Source organism: Rhinatrema bivittatum, chromosome 7 (assembly GCF_901001135.1).
Source record: "Rhinatrema bivittatum chromosome 7, aRhiBiv1.1, whole genome shotgun sequence".
NCBI classification, from domain to species: Eukaryota; Metazoa; Chordata; class Amphibia; order Gymnophiona; family Rhinatrematidae; genus Rhinatrema; species Rhinatrema bivittatum.
Genome location: NC_042621.1, coordinates 128,877,133 through 128,897,276, shown reverse-complemented (window position 1 = coordinate 128,897,276; position 20,144 = coordinate 128,877,133). Strand labels below are relative to the sequence as shown.

The window sequence follows — 20,144 nt, the reverse complement described above, 5'->3', positions numbered from 1 at the left end:
GGGCTGTACTGTGGGGAAGGGGCATGGGTGTGATGTGTGGAAATGTCACTTTGGCTTGTCCCCCCCCCCACACAAAAAAAATACTTCTGTCTAGAGGGACCTCTGGTAACACAGGACCCACGCTCAACTCAGGAATGTGTGATTCCTGGGAGGGAGGAGGAAAAGAGAGAGATTATATGATAAGAGTATATGATTTGGGATGGGAGGGGTTGGAGAGAAAAACCATTCCCCCCTCATCCCTTACAAAAGGGTGGCTAAAAGGACAGAGAAAGCTTGTCATGCAACCCCCATCCCCCCACTAACAGCACCATCAACGGTTTTCACTCAGGGCACAATTTGCCCTAGAGCAGACCCCTACAAGTATACTGTCCCAGGACACTTCAGTTCAGGCTGCACTCATCTTCTCTTTCAGTCTTCTGTTTATCTCTTCAGAGCCTCCCATGCAAATGTCTCTAGGCCACAACTACCTTTTTCCAGTACACCTTATATATAGACTGCCTAGTCTGACATAAATGGCTGCGCTTCCCCCCACCTTACACACTAATGAGATTGAAAATGAACCAGCAGTTCTTCCTATACTCTGCAGAGACAACGCCCAGTCATGGAGTAAAAACCCAGTTAATATGAGAACTGCCAAGAGAGACAACAAGCAAAGAGAGAGAAAGAGCCCATCTTCCGCTACTTTACTTACATTGTCCACTGTAGCTTCTCATTCTTGATGGAGCTGTACAAAGCCTTTGGAGACAAAAGAAAGAAAGAACGAGTTAGCAATGTACAACAGCTCGATGGAATTTCGAGAGCACAGGCTGTGAGGGTGTGGCCGGGGCGCTGGGTATCTGCGTGAGGCCCAAGCCCACTCTGCAGGGGAACCCTCAAAGGGAACGGCCACTGCGCATCGTGCAGTGGCCTTCCTCTCTGGAACTGTACACCTGCTTACTGGTTCTTGCTGAAAACCTTGATGGGAACCTTTGCTCTTACTCCCGTTGAAGATGAAAACATGTTCTCCCTCCCTCTCTCTCCCTTCCTTGTGTAAGTCTGGTAGATATTATCGGGTTGTGATGGGAAGTTTTCAGTCTCGTCGGCATGAATTAAAGTGTGGGGTTCCCCCCCAAGGATCAGTTTTAGCCCCCTATTTAATGTTTATTTGGCTTCCTTAGGAGAGATCATTTGGGTCTAAATTTCTCTTGTGATGGTTATGATTTGCAGCCATTTATCCCGATTTCAAATGAGGGTTGGGAAGAAATGTCTCTGCTTAACAGAGGGCTTAATGCAGTGACTCACTGGCCCCATGCCAACGGACCTCAGAGATATCCTGAGTGGGCAACAAAGAGCTTCAACCCAAATTTAAAATAGTTATTAATGATATAACTTAATCTGGTGTGTTAACAGTTCAGAATTAGGAATTTGCTTGGATTCTACCACATTGGTGTATCTGCTGTGGTGAAATTTTTTTTTTGGCTCTTTATGGAAGATTAGTCAGATGAGGCCTTATTTAACCTCTCAGAATTTGACCTTAGTAGTACCTGCTTTGGTGACATTAAATTGGATTACTGCAACTCTGTCTATATGGGTTTACCCCAGAGGCAGCTGCATAGACCACAACTGATACTAAATATGGTTGTTAGGCTAATAGCTCATTTGAGGCAGTAAGATCAGGGCTCCCAGGCTCCCCTGATTCTGCAGCCCTGGAAGAAACCGCATAATTAGCTTGTTGCCACATAATTTACAGCCTGCCACACAACATATCTGAAGCTTCCACACCTTTTAATTCAACAATTTGAAGAAAGCTAGAGTGCTTGCCTTCAGTCTCAGCTACCTCTGTGTTCCTGCTCCAGCACCTCCCCTCACAATCAGCCTGCAGGGAAAGGGAGGGAGGTGAGGCTGAGGCTGACGCTGGTATAGACAGAGGAGAGAAGAGGGGTGAAGCTGGAGTGGTGGACAGAGAAAGCAATCAAAATGTTTTGATTTCTTAGAGGGCTCTTATATCAACCAAAAATGATGATGATGTAACTCCTAGATGAAATAATGCACCTTTAAAAGAATTTCGTCTTTGTACAAAGACTCTTGCACCTGCATGTGTGCCATCCTTTCAACCATTTAACGAGTTAAACATTTAGAGGTAGATCTTTAAAAAAGTACGCGCGCACGTACTTTTGTTCGCGCGGCCGACGCAAACAAAAGTACGTCGGATTTTATAAGATATGCGCGTAGCCGCGCAGCCTGCCTCCGTTCCCTCCGAGGCCGCTCCGAAATCGAAGCGGCCTTGGAGGGAACTTTCCTTCCGTGTCCCCCCACCTTCCCCTCCCTTCCCCTATCTAACCCACCCCCAGTCCTACCTAAATCCCCCCCCCTACCTTTGCTATACAAGTTACGCCTGCTTGAGGCAGGCGTAACTTGTGTGCGTGCCGCCTCGGCATCCCCCGGCACAGGCCGCAGTGCCGGGGGACTCGCGACCACCCTACCCCTGAACCGTTGCCACTCCCCTGGACCCACCTCGGACCGCCCCCTGACCCCCCTGACACACCCCCGACCGGCTGACAATAGCATATATAGTGGCAATTTTTAAGGCTTTTCAAAATTGCTACAACCTATGCTATTGAATTGTCAATAGGTTTCACCCGCGTTAAGTGCATTTAACATGGGTAAATGAGCTTTTGAAAATTGTTATGATAGTTAAGTTAGATTTACATTTTCCTTTGAAAATTACCCTGAATGGTGACAAAGTTTTAACTGTGAAGTGTCACTTTGTTCTGAATTGAAATACAGTGCAACCATCCTTTTTATGTATTCTTAACAAAGTCCTTGCCGTGTTTTCAAGTATATGAGCTTATGTATAATGAAAATGCCCTCAGCATCAGCAGTTTGTCATGCTGTTAACTGCACAGAAAGATATGTGCAATATAAAACAAGGGATACAAATATTAATGAAGTTAAATTAATAAAACATTTCATATACTATTTAGAACGCAGCATCAGCAAAAACGGTGCTCACTCGATTTACATCCACCACCTCTCGCCATGCAATGAGGCCCCAAGCGGTATCAGCAACGCACACCTTTGATCTAGGTGTTTAAAATCATGAGAGGTCTAGAACGGGTAGATGTGAATCGGTTATTTACTCTTTCGGATAGTAGAAAGACTAGGGGGCACTCCATGAAGTTAGCATGGGGCACATTTAAAACTAATCGGAGAAAGTTCTTTTTTACTCAACGCACAATTAAACTCTGGAATTTGTTGCCAGCGAATGTGGTTAGTGCAGTTAGTATAGCTGTGTTTAAAAAAGGTTTGGATAAGTTCTTGGAGGAGAAGTCCATTACCTGCTATTAAGTTCACTTAGAGAATAGCCACTGCCATTAGCAATGGTTACATGGAATAGACTTAGTTTTTGGGTACTTGCCAGGTTCTTATGGCCTGGATTGGCCACTGTTGGAAACAGGATGCTGGGCTTGATGGACCCTTGGTCTGACCCAGTATGGCATTTTCTTATGTTCTTATGTTCTTATCTCATTCATCTGCTGGTTCACTCTGCTCTCGCAGATAAACAATTTATTTAGTTATTTCGAATTATAATTAAAACTACACTCTAGTGATTTAAAAATGCACTCTCAAACACAATGAAATTATGAAAAAATACTGACTCATCTTAAAGAGGCAAACATGCCGTTCACCTCCTCACCAGAACACCAGACAGGAGCTCACGTTTCGGCAGGCAATGCTCCCTGCTTCAGGGGTGATGAGTTAAACTGGGATTGCCACCAACTGTACATTCCAAGGGTTATTCATCAATTCAAAAACGGCAACTATCATCCAAATATGCGCTAATGATAATGGCGAAACGCTAGATCAAAGGTGTGCATTGCTGATACTGCTTGGGGCCCATTGAGTGGTGAGAGGCGGTGGATGTAAATCGATTGAACACTATTTTTTTCTGATGCCATGTTCTAAATAGTTTATGAAATATTTTTTTAATTTAACTTCATTATTATTTTTATCCCTTGATTTATATTGCATACTTTGTTTTGAAGGGATTTCTGCTATTACAGAAAGATATGTGCACATATATTGGACACATGGTAACAGACACAAAAAGGGGTTGAACCAGCATAAGTTGAAACTTGTCAGCAGTCGTGCCAGTCATCAAGTCTTCTATGAACTGAAATGAATGTCCTCTCTGCCAGCTGTGAAACACTACAGTTACAGACTTCAAAAACACAGCCAGGCCTTTGTAATTGGTGCTTTTTGTACTTAGTAATTTTTGTATATGTATATAGTTGAAATGTTTTCAATTAAAATTTGAAGGTTTTGCATAGTGAGAGATGTGAAACTTTATGCAAATTTTCCACATAATTGCTGCAGAATTTTGAAAAACCTGCCACATAATTTACTAACTCTTGCCATAGGATCTTGAAAAATCTATCACAGGAAACCAGTGACTCTGATTATGATCCATGTGTCCCAAACATGTACATATCCTCATTGACTTCTGATTTTAACTCATGGCAAATTTAAAACTTTAGTTTTGATTTTTAAAGCTTTGCCAGATACTTTTGTACAGGACAAAATTTTTAAATATTGTCCTCCTCATTTACTGGGTTCATACAGAACAATCAGCTGGCCCTCCCTACTGTGAAATCTGCCCATATACAGAGAACGAGGAAGATAGCCTTTTCAGTCATGGCCCCAAGTCAATGGAATAGTTTCCCTCAAGAAGTTAGACTATTGGGGAACTAGCCAAAATTTAGGAAACAGGTGAAGGCCTGGTTATTTTGGTGCTTGTGTAATTGATTTTGTCATGGGAAGCAGCTATTATATGTTATATTCTGATGTGGGAGGTTGGTGTAATGGACTTTATGATCGATGATGCCTTGTTTTAAAGATGTTCGTGGCTGTATAATGGAATCTGGAGATAGGCGTGGTTTGTGGATGGGGGTCGGGGTTGGCAGGGGAGTGAGGGGTAGGTGTTCTAATTTTAATTGCTGTGTTCAGCATTTATTTGATACTGCCTTCTTGAAATCATTTATTGTGATTTTATGCTTATTATGTATTGTGCGATTTATATGAGCAATATGTGTTTTGTAAATCGCTTCAAGACGTTTGTTAGTAGCATTTGCTATATCTGAGTAAATAAAATGTCTTTTTATTACATCCCAGGCAGCAGCTGGTGCTCCGTGGAATACTGAACTCAAATGCTGCAGGAAGAATGAACAGGGACTTCATGAAAATATTCACTGGATCAAGAAATTCACAATAAGTGTTCTACTGTATTTAAAATAAAACAAAACTGAAAGCGGAAAAGGCTGAGGTGAACTGCTTAATGATTTACCCATGGTTTAGAAAAACCCCTCTGAGGATCCAGGTCACGTTCTCTGTTAATTGTTGGTCTCTAAATAATCAACAGCGTTGCTCCAAAACTTTCTCCCCCAGGTGTCTGGGCCTCTGCCTGGCCCTTAGGGAGCAGTCCCTGGGATTCCTGTGAGCAATGAGCAGCTGCAATAGTCAGGACTCTACATCCCTTGGGGCAGGGTGGCCAAATGGCTCCCTGCAGCCCGCCATTCCTGGTTTTACCTCCTTCCTCCTCCCACTGTGCCTGTGGACTTGCAGGTCTGAATGTGTTTTTAAAGGCAGCTCTGCATGTCCGTAGATGGAAAGGGCATAAAAGATGGCCTTCAGTTTGCCCTGGCGGAATGGAATCAGTTGGTGGCCCAGCTGGGAAGTATCTGGGGTATTGCCCCTGCTTGTGAGTCTGAAGCTGTGACACACCCTGAGTGAATGACTGGCTGAACAGAACGAGGACATTTTGGCAAACAGTCTTGGCTCTCTTCACAATAGCTGGGCTACAAGTGCAGATACTTCACATATGGGATAAAGGAGGGATACACACTTTCTGTCCTAATCTTATGGATTCACTGTGGAAGAATTTGACGATCAGAAAATTCCGGTTAGTTAACCAGCGAGAGTGCTGTGCCTCCTTTCTGCCCGTCCCCCCAGGTTCTGCGTGCTGTTTCCCCACCCCTTCAGAAGTGAAATTCTTGGGCCTCATATTGGAAATCCCTGAATTAAGCAAAAGAGGGTTCACAGGGTGCTGGGGAGACAACTCCTCCTGCCTCCTTCTACCCTCCTCCCCGAAAAGGTTTCTGCAGCCATCTGTCCTCTTGAAAATCTCTTTTTGTACTAAAAAAAGAGATATTGCCACTTCCCAGTTACTAATTGGGTCATCCAAAGTGTTCCTTCAATTAGTAGAACCTGTTCCTGACCCTGGACACCCGTGCCCCCAGCCTTTTCCATTACGTGTCCTGTGTGGGCACTTATCTGCCTTGTTAGGGACAAACTGCTGGAAAGAACAGGCCACAGAAGATCCGGAGGTTAACATTTTAAACCTCCCAGTACACAGCTCTCTGAGCCAGTCCCCTTTAACTGTCATCTTAATTAGCCGCACCTGAACAGGTACCAAGCCTCAAGCTAAGCTCTGCAGTTAAAAATAATAAAACTTCAGCTGTCCCTAGCCTAGCAGTTAGTAAAAGCTGGAAAGGCTCAAATGTCTTCTAGATGCACCTTTTATTTTTTATTTCTTTTTGCAACAACTTTTAAAATACACAAGGATGATTGTTTTTAATCTGCAGGAGGTTATTCCTCCCAGTTTGGCCATGGTTGGAATATCATTGTGTCCTCAGTAGAACTGTCCTCCACTCCTGAGTCGGACCCTGCGCTTGGGTCTTGACCAAGAAGCGGTCATCAATTCCTTTAATACATGGCCGGGGAAGGGAAATGTCAAACTTCCTTTTCTCGGGATCCAATGGAAAAAACCACTTAAGTCCCCCTGACCCAAACAATATCATCTTTGGATTTCAGTTTTTCTTAACATGAAGGTGAAGGAAGATAATTTCTCGCTATAACCACTAGACATCAAGCAGCAAGTAAACTTAAGACACCGATAGTAATTGTAAACCCTTTTAAATATAAAATAAATACAGTAAATTAAAGAGCGATCCCATTCTTTCACTTACATTCAGTGTGACGGGTGAGCCTGCCTGTTCCTCATCCCCTTCCAGAGTGGGAGCGGGTCACATCAAAACATTCATATGAATCAAAAGATGGATGTACCGCCCCCCATATCAGGTCTGCTTGCCTCCTCCTCCCTCTCTGCTTTGTTCACACTGTTCACTCTCTCTCTCTACTCCCCTCCACCGCTTCCCTTAGCTGTTGACTTACAGCGCCACATGGCTCTGAGTCACGTGGAGACATGATGTGGCGCTTGCACTCCCGCGCTGCTCAATCATCCACGTGGGAGCTGCGCAAGTGCACGGCAAAGGCAGGGCGCAAGCTTCCAAAGAGCTGGATGCAGAGCCGGAGCAAGCCTTTTTGGCATCCTGGGTGAATCTTTGATTATATTCACCCCTTCTCCCCACTTATCTACTGGCAGCAGCTCCAGCACAGCGCTCCCTCTTACCCTCAGCAGTGGCCCCAGCGCTGTACTGGCAATGGTACAGTGCTCCTCTAGACCTCATGCTGGCAGGACTTTGCCACTCCCAAAATATTGGCTCTCTATCCAACTGCCTAGGTTGCCTAATGGAAGCACTGGTTCTGGCCGCACAGAGCCACGCGCTGGCAGCAGAAAGTTACCGCCACGTGCAGCCATTCTCTCCAATCCCCGCAGAACGGCTGCGCGTATGGAACGAGTGCAGGCACGGGAAGGGGAGTCGTGACCCAACCCCGGAGCCTGAAAACCACCATTTGAATAACGCAGTGAAGCATTTGCTCATGTGAGGGAGAAATGTATATGTAAGGAGATCCACAGAACAAAACAAAGCAAATTGTAAAACACGCTCCACGGATATAAGGAGGGCAACTCCGGTTTCTCTCTCTCTGCTCTCCATTTCCAAATATGAAACACTGCAGTTGCTTACCTGAATTTTCACCAGGCAGCCACCTGCCTGTGCTCTCTACCCACCCAAACCCCACCAGACTGCAGACGCAAGGTGGCTAGCGGCCTGCATGAACACTTAACATGATGTTACATGAGGACCCAATGTATGTCTGTTAGCGGCAGGCCTACTGCACACCTTTCGGTTTTTTTTTTTAATGAAATGTAGGCATATAGTTTCCAAACAGAACCTGGAGCACTTTTTCTAAGCATCCAAAAGTGCAGGCATTATGATAATATGTGCAAGTGCTTTCCAGTGGCTAAAAATCCACTTACCCCATACATGGCTCAGTTTAGGCAGGTTCACCCCTTTTTTACCCAAGCAAAAGGCACCTATGTTTTTCAACCTGTACCCCGCTGAGTCCATGAGGGTTCACCTTTCTGTCCCTCACCTGTTGCCCTAGAGAACGTTCTACCTGAGATGTTCAGGATGCTGCATCTGGATGTGAGGAGTCAGCTTTCTTCTTCTTGTCATCTGGACTTACTTTACTGATTTAATTTCTCTCGCGCCTATCGCTCCAGGTGAGTTGCAATCGTTCACAAATGCAGACAGACTTATTAGGCTAAATAGTCAATGAAAGCAGACTTTCCAAATGAGTTTTAAGTGAGTGATGCTGAAAAGCTTTCCTGCAAGACTACAATGCTATGATACACAGCTCTACCCTGCAGGAGGGGGGTCAAAGACCAACCAAGAACAGTTATGAAAATTATGGAGCTTTAAAAAAATATTCATCCTAAGCATACAATGTGCACTGCTGAATGCATTACAAGCATGCATCCAAGACACACTTCATATATACTAAGGAATTCATGTGCCAACATCCCTCCACCTCTTCCTTTCTCTCTAGGTCGGTCACCAGGGAATGTAAGTAACATAAAAGGAAATGCGATTAAGAAATGTCATTTTTGTTTCAGTCTTTAGAACATAAAATGTTCCATGCTGGGTCAGATCAAAGGTCCATGAAGCCCAGCATCCTCTCTGATAGTGGCCAAGCCGTGCGACTATGAAGGACCCAGAAAATCCTAATAGAAAAGTCCTATGTTGCTCCCTCCCATTAGAAAGTGTGGCAATCCTCAAGTCTACCTAGCTAATAATTATTTATGGCCCTATCCTTTGAAAATGATTAAATCCCTGACGTATCACATTTACGGCTTATTAATTTAATGAGACTTTCATATCATCCTGTTGGCAATGCAAATCGAACTCAATGTCAATGGTTTTAACACAATAGTGAATGACTTGGCGATGCAAGCCCAACAGAATCCATACCATATGTTATCAGAATAGTTATAACCTGCTGTGCAGTCATCAAGGCCCAGCCCCTACATACATCACCAGAGCCTGCTTGTCACAGTATTTACATATATCTTGACTTTAAAATCAATTTCATATCACCTGAGTCTGGCCTTTCTACTTAGATTCAACCTTTTCTATGTGTGTTCTCTGTCACATTTTTACCATTCCTCTCTTTTATATGCTAATTTGGCCCTCACCACCTCCTAGACCACACACTGCAAAATGTGACATCAACTAAAAAGAATGCATCACTCCCAGGAGTTCACAAGATTTTTATTTCTTGCCATTTAAGTGAGTCAGCCATGAATTACTCCCGGGACAAAAAAACCTGCATTTAACTTTGTACAGTGAAACCCACCATCTATTCAACTAGTCAACCGCAAATATATCGGAATAGCACTCACATGAGTAAAATGACCTGGATGACTGAGCCATTCTGATGTGTAAAGCACACAGCCTGAAAATAAAGGAGCGTGTCTAAAATGATTACAGTTGCCTACATCTCAATGTGCATGACGACACAAGTGTGTGCATCAGAGACCCTCCATCTGCCTATCTGTTACTTTCTTCTAGTCAATGGCAGACGTAGGGTCTGTCACAAATGAATTAGAGCTGGTGCGACAGAGGGACAATAACAAAATAAGGGTCACAGTGGTATTGTACATACAGAGAAGACGTCAAAGGGACTGAATGAATTATGGAGGTATCTTTGCGTCATCCCCACAGCTTTGTATAAAAATCCTTCTTATTGGTGTTGCCCACATAGTTAAATCTATGCTAGTTTTGAAGCTGCTTGCCCTAAGTGCAACAGATCTGTCTGCTCGAGTATCATTTGCCAAGTCAGCAGTGGGGCTTAGCTGGTCTCAGAGTGCCAGCATCCTAAAACTTGAACCCCTCTGTAATGTCGGCAAGGCAAGCAGTGATATTTAAAGGCTAAATCTCCATTTCAGATGAGCTCATGTGTCATCCCTTATGCATTGAGAAACAAAACCACATTTTTATACCTGGGCTGACGTGGCAGCATAAGGACATCTGCAAGTTACAGCAAATGATATTTCTGGCAGAACTCATTGCAAACCAGTTGCAGTACTGGCAAAGTGCTGCATGGAAACAGCTCTAATTAGTACTAAATGAAGTCACAAACTTCTTTCTCTAGACCTATAGGGCCACGCATGCACACATAAAATAGGAGCATTTAAGGGGTTCACGTCTATTAAAAGATTCTGGTATCATGAGTTGGGTGATGAAGCTAGGAGGGAGCGAGAAATTCCTAACCTGGGCTAATGATAAGGGCTGCCAATGACACCTGTAGTTAGCCCCCAAGGCATTGTTAATTGTCTGTGCCAGATACAGGCTCGTAAGCCTGGATGACCGCTTCATTTTGGAGCAGTCCCGTCACGCAGTGTGACATCCACCAAGAGGGGGAAAAAAAAGGGGTTGAGGCAATCAGTTCAGACAAAAAAAATAAATGGTGAGTTTATAATGATTCTCAAGAGAGGGACGGGGAGTGTTTTTTTAAACCATACACACAGACAGAGCAAACCTTCACAAAAGCCAGGGGAGGGCCAGGGTGCAGCCAGCTCCGGGGCGCACGCCCCGTCGCCATCAAACCCGTCTCACTGAGCCTCCCCACCCCCACAGCCCAGGCCGGCTGAGCGGACGGGGCCCCCCCCTCTTACCGTCTTCTTCTTCCGGCGGTTCTGCAGGCGGCTCACCACCAGGTCGGTGTAGAGCACGGGCTTCAGGGTGCGGGAGCGCTGCGGCCAGCCGTAGCAGAAGGTCTCCATGCCCCGGTAATTGCGCCCGTAGCGCACCGAGCACATGGAGCGGGAGCGCAGGCGCCCGGCGCTGCTGTTGATGCTGTTCACGCCGATCATGACCGCGGGCGGATCGGCTACCGGAACCCGGGGAGCGGGCCGGGGCTCGGGAGAAGGCGGGCGATCAGCGGAGCCCCGGGCTCAGCAGCCCTCTCCCCCCTGCCTCCTCGGCATGACTCCCGGCGGCGCTCGATGCCTCTTCCCTCACCACCACCACCCCCGCCTTCTCCGTGCCGCCGGACTCGAGCGAAAGTGAAGCGGGCTGGCAGGAAGAAAAGGGATCGCCACGGCGGCAGCAGCCGAGCCAGCCAATGTTCGGCCGTGGCGAGCAGCTCCACGCAAAAGGCAATTAGTATTCACAGCGGCAAGGAGCGTGTGGGGGAGAGAGAGAGAGAGAGAGCGACACTCAGGAATGCAGCAAAAGTGGGAGGGACGGCCACAGGCAGCAAAAGGGGGAGGGGGAGGAGATGGCTAACAGGGAAGGAGAGTTACAGACAGTGGGGAAGAAGCAGAATGAGGCAGGTGAAGGAGAGGGAGTACAAGGAAAAAAAAAAGAGAATTCTGGACACGGGGGGGGGAGAGCACGAGAAAGAATGGAGGAGACCAAATAGAAGATATTGGGCATGTTTGAGTAAAGAGAGGGGCAATGCTTGCTGGGCAGACTTGCTGGGCAGACTAGATGGGCCATTTGGTCTTCTTCTGCCGTCATTTCTATGTTTCTATGTAATGTGCGTGTCCACTTCTAGGTCCAGCTTTTGAAAGCAGAGGCGCAGCACTGTTACTCCGGACAATGCAAGAGCAGCAGGCACCTCTAGACGTGTGACATTTCCTCCAGAAAGACGAGCTTCCCGACAATCATTCTTGCACCGGGGGGAAGAGGCCAGTCCTATGAGGCCAGAAGCCTTGAAGGTAAAAGACCAAATTCTGGGGCCCTTTCACAGGCTTTATAGTCTATAATGGGCTGAAAGGATTTCTCCAGAAAGCTCCCTGAATCTGGGCAGTGTCAATTTGATTTTTTTTGCTCACTAATACTCAAGAGGGTGGATAACTGAGCCATAAGGAGTGACCCATGACAGAGATATTGCTAGATATTTAAAAGAGATGGGGGGGACATGCCCATAGGTTCCCCCCCCCCCCCCCGACTGTGATAATTAAACTGAAGAATGACAATCCTAAAATGTAACATTCATGTTATATGTAAACTATTTCAAACAGTGGGCCCAGGGGTTAGAGAGAACCAGGGAAGCCAGGGTTCAAATTCTGCTGATGCTCCTTGTGACCTTCGACATCTCACTTCATTCTCCATTGCCTTGGGGATCAACTTAGCAAGACATTTACTAAGGCATTTCTTCTATTCTGTGTCTATGGGAAAAATGCTTAGTAAATCAGGCCCTTAGATTGTAAGCCCTCTGGGGCAAGGAAAATGGTTACTGTACCTGAATGTAACATGACTCGAGCTACCAAGGAAAAGGCATGAGCTAAATTAAAAAAAAAAATCATGTTTTCTCCCCCCCCCCCTTTGCTTATTCTCTTTCTATTCACTTTCCTCTTCCTCTTCTCCCCATTCTTCCTTTGTTTCCGCTTTTCCATTGATCTCCCCCCCCCATCTGATGACAATCTCCCCTCTCTGCATTGCACCACACTGCACAACACAATCCACTCTCCCACTGGCAGGAGGGAAGCAGCATTCATACTTTTTACCTGCTGGCTTTACTATGAAGTTTTAGCCACAAGACTAAGGGGCCCCAACCCAGCTCAAACTTCATAATAAAGCTAGCAGGAGAAGAAGCAGGAAGTTGCAGAGAAACTTTCCTCCTACTGGTGGGAGGGTGATTCTGCCAGGAAAGGGTGGGGGGTGGGCAGATTAAAGAGGGCATAGGAACAACTCAGCATCTACGGTCTCTGTCCTGGCCAGGCCCTGGCTATTTTGGCAGCCGGAGCCTCCCTTTCCACCTGATTGTCAATGCTGGGCCTGTTGAGGTGGGCTCATTACTTGCAATTCCCTTTGCACTGAATTGCAGCCCAGGAATTATTATTATTATTTCACCTGTTCCAGGAGGGTGGAATGCACATACAGAGACCAAATGGACCTGTTCCTTACTAAATTGAAGCTGAAGCATGCAGGCTCACTCTCTGTGCCGATGCTGGAGCCTGAAGCAGCTGAAATATAAAGGGGTGCAATGCAGGCTATGTGTGATGGCAGCAGTGGCTGAAATGCAAGGCACTGTCGAGCAGACCTGAGGCACGGGCCCTGTGTGCTCATAGCGAATGACATTCCCTGACCCATGGGTGTTAGTACGGAATCAAACTGCCTTCACTTCTGGCCAGCCAAGCATGAGAGTTTACTGCACGCATTGTTAGAACATCCACTATTTGCAGTTGAATTCTGGCACAACTCCTGCTCACAGCCTGTCAGCATTTTACATACCCACAGGCCTCTTGTTTTGTTTTTTTTTGAACTTCCAGCTTAGTCACAACCAGGGCTGGGATCTGATGCCATAAGCTTTCATTCACAACTACCCAGAGATTTCCCCTCCACTCCTCCCCAACATACCTCAGGCCGATGCAATATGGATGTGCAATAAACAGGCACCCGCTTTGCTAATGGGCACCCATCCACCTCTCCTGGGCACGCAATTTCTTTCGGCTAATGAGCTGCTGCATTAAAAAGGAGGCACTAGGGGGAAATTGTGCGTCCCAGGCGCCTCCTCAGCACCGGCAGCCAGCAGAAGTGGCTGTGTGCGGGTTAGGAAAATAGACGCTCATAAAATTGAATGTCCATTTTCCGAACCTGACTCTCATCAAGACTTTTTTTTATATTTTTTAAATTTTTTTCCATGTTGCTGCTTTATGTGATTCCTCTGACTTAGTATCAATATTAAGTCGGAGGAACCACAGAAAAACAGTATTTTCTGCTTTTCTGTTCAGGTATTAGGGGTGCCTCAAAACAATGCCAGTTCCAGGGCTACATTGAGGTACTATCTAATAGAGATGTGAATCCGAACCGGAATCGGTTCGGATTCCGGTTCCGATTCACATCGTGTTTTTTTTTTCGTCCGGCCCGATCGTGGTTTTGTTTATCGGCTGCGCCCGAGCCGATAAACAAAAAACCCACCCCGACCCTTTAAAACTAATCCCTTAGCTACCCCCCCAAAAACATTTTACAGGTACCTGGTGGTCCAGTGGGGGTCCCAGGAGCGATCTCCCACTCCCGGGCCGTCGGCTGCCACTAATCAAAATGGCGCCGATGGCCCTTTGCCCTTACCATGTGACACAGGTATCCATGCCATTGGCCGGCCCCTGTCACATGGAGGGAGCACTGGATGGCCGGCGCCATCTTTAAAAATGGCGCCGGCCATCCAGTGCTCCTACCATGTGACAGGGGCCGGCCAATGGCATGGATACCCTGTCACATGGTACGGGCAACGGGCCATCGGCGCCATTTTGATTAGTGGCAGCCGACGGCCCGGGAGTGGGAGATCGCTCCCGGGACCCCCACTGGACCACCAGATACCTGTAAAATGTTCTTGGGGGGGTAGCTAAGGGATTAGTTTTAAAGGGTCGGGGTGGGTTTAGGGGTTATTTTTGTGTGCCGTTTTTCCCGCCCTCCCCCACAACGATAAGAGAACCCCCACGAACAATATCGTGGGGTTTTCCTATCGTTTTGGGGGAGCCCCTGATTTCTGAAGATTTTGAAAATATCGACGATATTTTCAATCGTCCGAAGCCCAATTCACATCCCTACTATCTAATAGCCTCATCAGGATGGCATTTTTATGTGAGGGAGCTATTAACTATGAGCTGATCCGCTTATTGCATCAGGGGTTATGGACACACGTCCAAAACATGCGTCCAACTGCGGGTTAACCTGTACGCTAGACTGAGCGCACAATATTGCATTGACCTGCAAGTCTGGTCATTGCAGTGACAGTCTTGGGTCTCCTGGGATCTTGCAATCATGGGCCCTAAATCTGGCCACAAGGTGCCACCCTTGAGCAATGACCATGACTCCCAGGCAGGGGCTATGAATGCTGCCTCAGCAGCATCCCCGGCCAACCTGGGGAGCAGAAAATCTGACTTGGGGGATCAAATTGGAGACCTTCACTGAGTCACCAGGCCAAACCCCTTCAAAAAGAAATGTTATTGGTCATTTCTTGTTTGTTACTATTCTAGTGTATAAATTTAGCTGCCAGGGTGTCAGAGAAGAACTTTCAAGCTCTAACCAGAGCTAGCCATAGTGCCAGGTCATGAAAGGGCACTTACACTCCCACTTTTGGCAATATGGATGTGTCTTCAAAATCCTGCTCTTCAGCAGTGTTCCCTCTAATTTTTTCCGGGGCAAGTGTGGGTGGGCATTCCTATTGTGACATAAGTGAGTAGGGGATATGGTTTCTCACCATCTCATGTCATTTGTAACAGCCCTTCATTCCCATAAACTGTTTCTATTCTAGCACTGCCACCTCTAGGGTCTTGAGCTCCAGAGCTTTCATCTCTCTTCCCTTCATTGCCATCTCTTCTCCTCTCACGTCTTCTTACTGTAGCTTTTCTCACATCTTTCAGCTCTCTCACCAACCCCTCCTCTCTCTTGGATCTTCCATTCCTTTTCTTTGTCTTCCCATTTCCTCCACCTCATCCCTTATCCATATGACTCCTTTCCCATTCTCACCCCTTGCCTCCATCAGCGCTTCATTTCTCTCTTCCCAGGCATTCATTCTTCTGTTTCACCCCTTCTCCAACATATATCCATGGTTTTCCCCCTTCTTCCCTTTCCCCAGCATCTGCTTCTTGCCTCTTCTCCATTCTTCGGCCATTCCCAGCAATCCCTCCCCTGCCTCTTGACCTCCCCCCTTCCTCATCATCCAAATTCCCTGCCTCTTTCCCCCTTCCCTATTATCCACTCCTCCTGCCTCTTGTCCATTCTGCTGTTGCTGACTGCTCTGGCTCATTTGTGCAGGCATTTCAAACAGCTTCAAATCTCAAGGGCTGGCATGTCTTACCTGTTGATCTCATGTATCATGAGCTCAGCTTCAGGAAGTGCCAGCCTGCAAGTTTTGAAGATGCTTACATAGAAACTTAGAAATGACGGCAGAAGAGGACCAAACAGCCCATCCAGTCTGCCCAGCAAGCTTTCACGCTTATTTTTTTTCTCATACTTATCTATTACTCTTGGCCTTATACTTATCTATTACTCTTGGCCCTTATTAGTAACTTTTTGGTTCTAGTTACCTTCCACCCGTGCTGGAGCTACATCTAAGTGACGTAAATAGCTTAATTGGTTAGGGGTAGTAACCGCCACAGTAAGACAGCTACTCCCATGCTTATTTGTTTACCCAGCCTGTGCAATTCAGTCCTTGTTGGTTGTGGTCTGAATATAAATCATCTTTTCTTCATTCCCCCTGCCACTGAAGCAGTGAGCTGCGCTGGATATGTATTCCAAGTGAATTATCAGGCTTAATTGATTCGGGGTAGTAACCGCTGCAACAAGCAAGCTACTCCCCCGCTTTTTTGTGAATGCAAATCCTTTTTTCCACAAATGAACCAGAACGGTTGGCAGAGGCAGGGCATTTCTCCCCATGCCAGGTGTTTCATGGACTGATGCGTGGCATGTGCAGGTATTGGAACAATGGTGTGGGGCAACACACATGCACATCTTAGAAAGAGCATTGCTCCTCAGCTGCCGGGAGCTTCCATTATGTGTGCACCAACAGGAGCAGTCCATCTCACTGGCTGAACATCATGTTCCTCAGAGGAGGAACTGCTCCATTTTTTAAGATGGTGCTGGCCGTCCATTGCTTCTACCATGTGACAGAGGCCAGCCAATGGCACCTATAGCCCCTGTCACATGGTAAGGGCAAAGGGCAACCAGCGCCATTTTGTTTACTGGCAGCTGACAGCCCGAGAGTGGGAGATTGCTCCCGGGACCCCCGCTGGACCACCAGGGACTTTCGGTACATTTTGGAGGGGTTGGGAGGGTGGGGGGTTGTAATTAATTACATCTGAAGGGTTGGGGTGTTTGGGATTTTTTTCGGTTTGGGACAGCTGAAAAAAAATCGGCCTGAACCACGGGAAATTTCATTTCCCGCGGCAGGCTGATAACGAAGGCCGAACCAAAAGGTTCGGCCGAATCATATCTCTACTGTCAGATATAAAAAGGATGCAGCCAACACTACAGGAGTGTGATTTTGAAGCCATATCACCAGCAAATACCAGACGTTTAAACAAGACTGGAGAGTTAGAACATATGGCTGTCAATGAAGATCTAGACATAGGCATCTCAGAGACCCAGTAGATTGACAACAATCAGTCTGGCAGCAGAAAAAAAGGACCATATTACTCCAGTATTAGCCGATTTACATTGGCTCCCGGTTGAACACTGCATACAATACAAAATTCTTAGCACACTGCACAAACTAATATATGATGAACATGCGAGCTGGCTCAATACTACAATTCAGTTGCATACACCTCAAAGAATATTACAGTCAGCAAACAAAGGTTTATTACCAATTCCGTCCATAAAAACAGCACATCTCATACAGGTCAGGGTTAGGGCCATTTCACTCACTGGACCAAAAATCTGGAACGCAATGCCAGTAAACCTTAGACTGCAACATAACTACAAGCAATTTAAGAAGGATTTGAAAACATGGCTATACACACAGGCTTTTAAACAAACGGAAGGTGGTCTCAAAAGCAAATAGTTGGTACTTTTCTTAGTTTTTATGATTTTATAATTTTATTCATTATCTGATTCTTTCATGCCTTCTTAGTAACTGTATATTTATGTAAGATTGTTGTTTTTATTTATTTCTATTTTATTTTTTGCTGTTATTTATTTTATTACTTGCTTAAAATTTTTAGAATTTTTATAATTAGACTTTTTATGTTGTTATCATTATACTTTTATTGTATAATTTGTAAACAGTTGTGATGGTGTTTCCAAACAATGATATAGAAAAACTGTCAAATAAATAAATAAACAATGGGACATTGTGATGTTAAGGTAGAAAATATATTAAAATGACAGGGCAGATCAAACTGGTGGTGGCATGACACACTATGTTAAGGATGGTATAGAGGTAAGTAGTATAAAGTTTCTGCAGGAAACAAACCGCATTCTGGAATCTTTAGTGATATAAATTCCATGTGTGATGGAGAAGATTAGAGCAGTGGGGATATGCTATGTCACCTAACCAGTATGCTGAAACTGAATGTGAAATGCCAAGAGAGATTAGACAGGCTATTCAACCTAGAAACACAATAAGAAGAAGAATTTTCAGAAGGCATTAGACAAAGTCCTCCATGAGAGACTCCTCAGGAATTTGAAACATCATGGGGTGATAGTGCGGTCAATAAAAATTAGTTGGTAAGGATACAAAATATGCTAAATACCTCCATTAAAATGGGACATATTACCTAAATTGCTCAGATTTGAGATGTATACTGCAAAATTACATGATGATTAGGATATTAATTCAGTCTTATAATTACTATCTGTAATTATATTTCCTTTTTTTTCTTTTTTTGTGAAATGTACTTAATGATAGATATTTTTCTTTTATGTGATAAATGAGATACTATATGTATTTCATATTTGACAGTAATTGTTATAATTATTGGAAAATGCAATAAATATATTAATAAAAAAAAACATCATGGGATAGGAGGCTGTGTCCTATTGTCAACTGGTTAAAAGACAGAAAACAGAGGTTAGGAGTACATAGTTTTCTCAGTGGAGAGAAGAAAATAGTTTGATCCTGTCTCCTCAGTGTTGTGTTCTTTGCACTGGCTTCCAATTTCTTTAGAATTCAGTTTGAAATCTTGTCTGAAGTTTTTAAAGCCCTGAATAGTTTAGGTCCTTGATATCTGAAAGACTGTTTGCCATTTTATTACTCTGAGAACACCTTATGCATTTCTCAAGTGGTTCTTCTTGATGTACCCCCTCCAAAAGCAGTATGACTTTCAGAGAAAAAATAAGCTCCCTCTCTTTGGAATTCTATTCCAATGGATTTTCGGGCAATAAGAGAATTATAGAAAGTTGTACAAAGCCTGGTTGTTCTCTGTAGCCTTCCATTAAATTTGATAGTTTCTTTCTGAAATTTTTGGATTTCTGCTGGGTCTCTGATTTTAATATTTACCTGAACTCCTATTTTTATTATTTATTTTCATGATTCATACAGAATTTTTATTTAGTATTTGGTTTATGTTTATTTTTGCAAATTTTTCCTAATTGCTTTCTGATTTATATTTAATATTTGGTATTAGGTTTTATTTTATGTTTTGTGACTACATTTTGGGCCGGATTTTAAAAGGGTTACGCGCTTAAGTTAAACGCGTAACCCTTAAAAAAAACAAAACCCCTGCGCATGCAGAGCCTATTTTGCATAGGCTTGGTTGCGCGCAAGCCCCCGGACACGCGTAAGTCCCGGGTTTTTGCTAGGGGGGGCGTGTCGGGGGGCAGCGCGACGTTTGGGGCATTCTGGGGGGCGTTCCGGGGGGCGTGGTGCCGGCCCGGGGGCGTTCCGGGGGGGGCGTGACTGAGGCCTCCGGACCAGTCCCGGGTCAGGTGATGGCGCGGCAGCGGGCCATCAGCGTGCGCGAGTTATGCCTGCTTTGAGCAGGCGTAACTTGTGTGATAAAGGTAGGGGGGTTTAGATAGGGTCGAGGGGGGGGGTTAGGGAGGGGAAGGTGCGGGGGGGGGGGGGGGGGTGGAGGGAACGGGCAGCGCGCACAGGGCTCGGCGCGCGCAAGTTGCACAAATGGGCACCCACTTGCGCGTGCCGACCCCGGATTTATAAGATACGCGCGGCTACGTGCGTATCTTATAAAATCTGGCATACTTTTGTTCGCGCACGTACTGTTTTTTAAAATGTACCCCTTTATGTTGAATATACTGTAGCCTGCCCAGAGCCTCTAATTGGATATCTGGCAGAGAAATTGAAGAGATAAAATAGTGACATGCTCCAGCTATCTGTCCTGGGATCTGTGTTTAACTTTTTTCTGTGTTTAACTTTTTTCATTTGATCATCGAGTGAGATGATCAAATTTGCAGATGATACAATGTAGTTAAAACACAAGCAGACTTTGAGCAACTGCAGAGGGACTTTGT

The 20,144-nt window shown here is 45.3% G+C and overlaps 1 protein-coding gene across 1 annotated transcript in view; it reads right to left on the bottom strand.

The window, feature by feature from the left end:
- Window positions 1-20,144, bottom strand: part of PSD (pleckstrin and Sec7 domain containing) — a 301,533-nt gene that overhangs the window by 68,884 nt on the left and 212,505 nt on the right. The window contains exon 10 of the mRNA XM_029610693.1: window positions 692-735. Within this exon, the coding sequence (XP_029466553.1) occupies window positions 692-735 (44 nt within the window). The remainder of the gene's footprint in view (window positions 1-691; window positions 736-20,144) is intronic.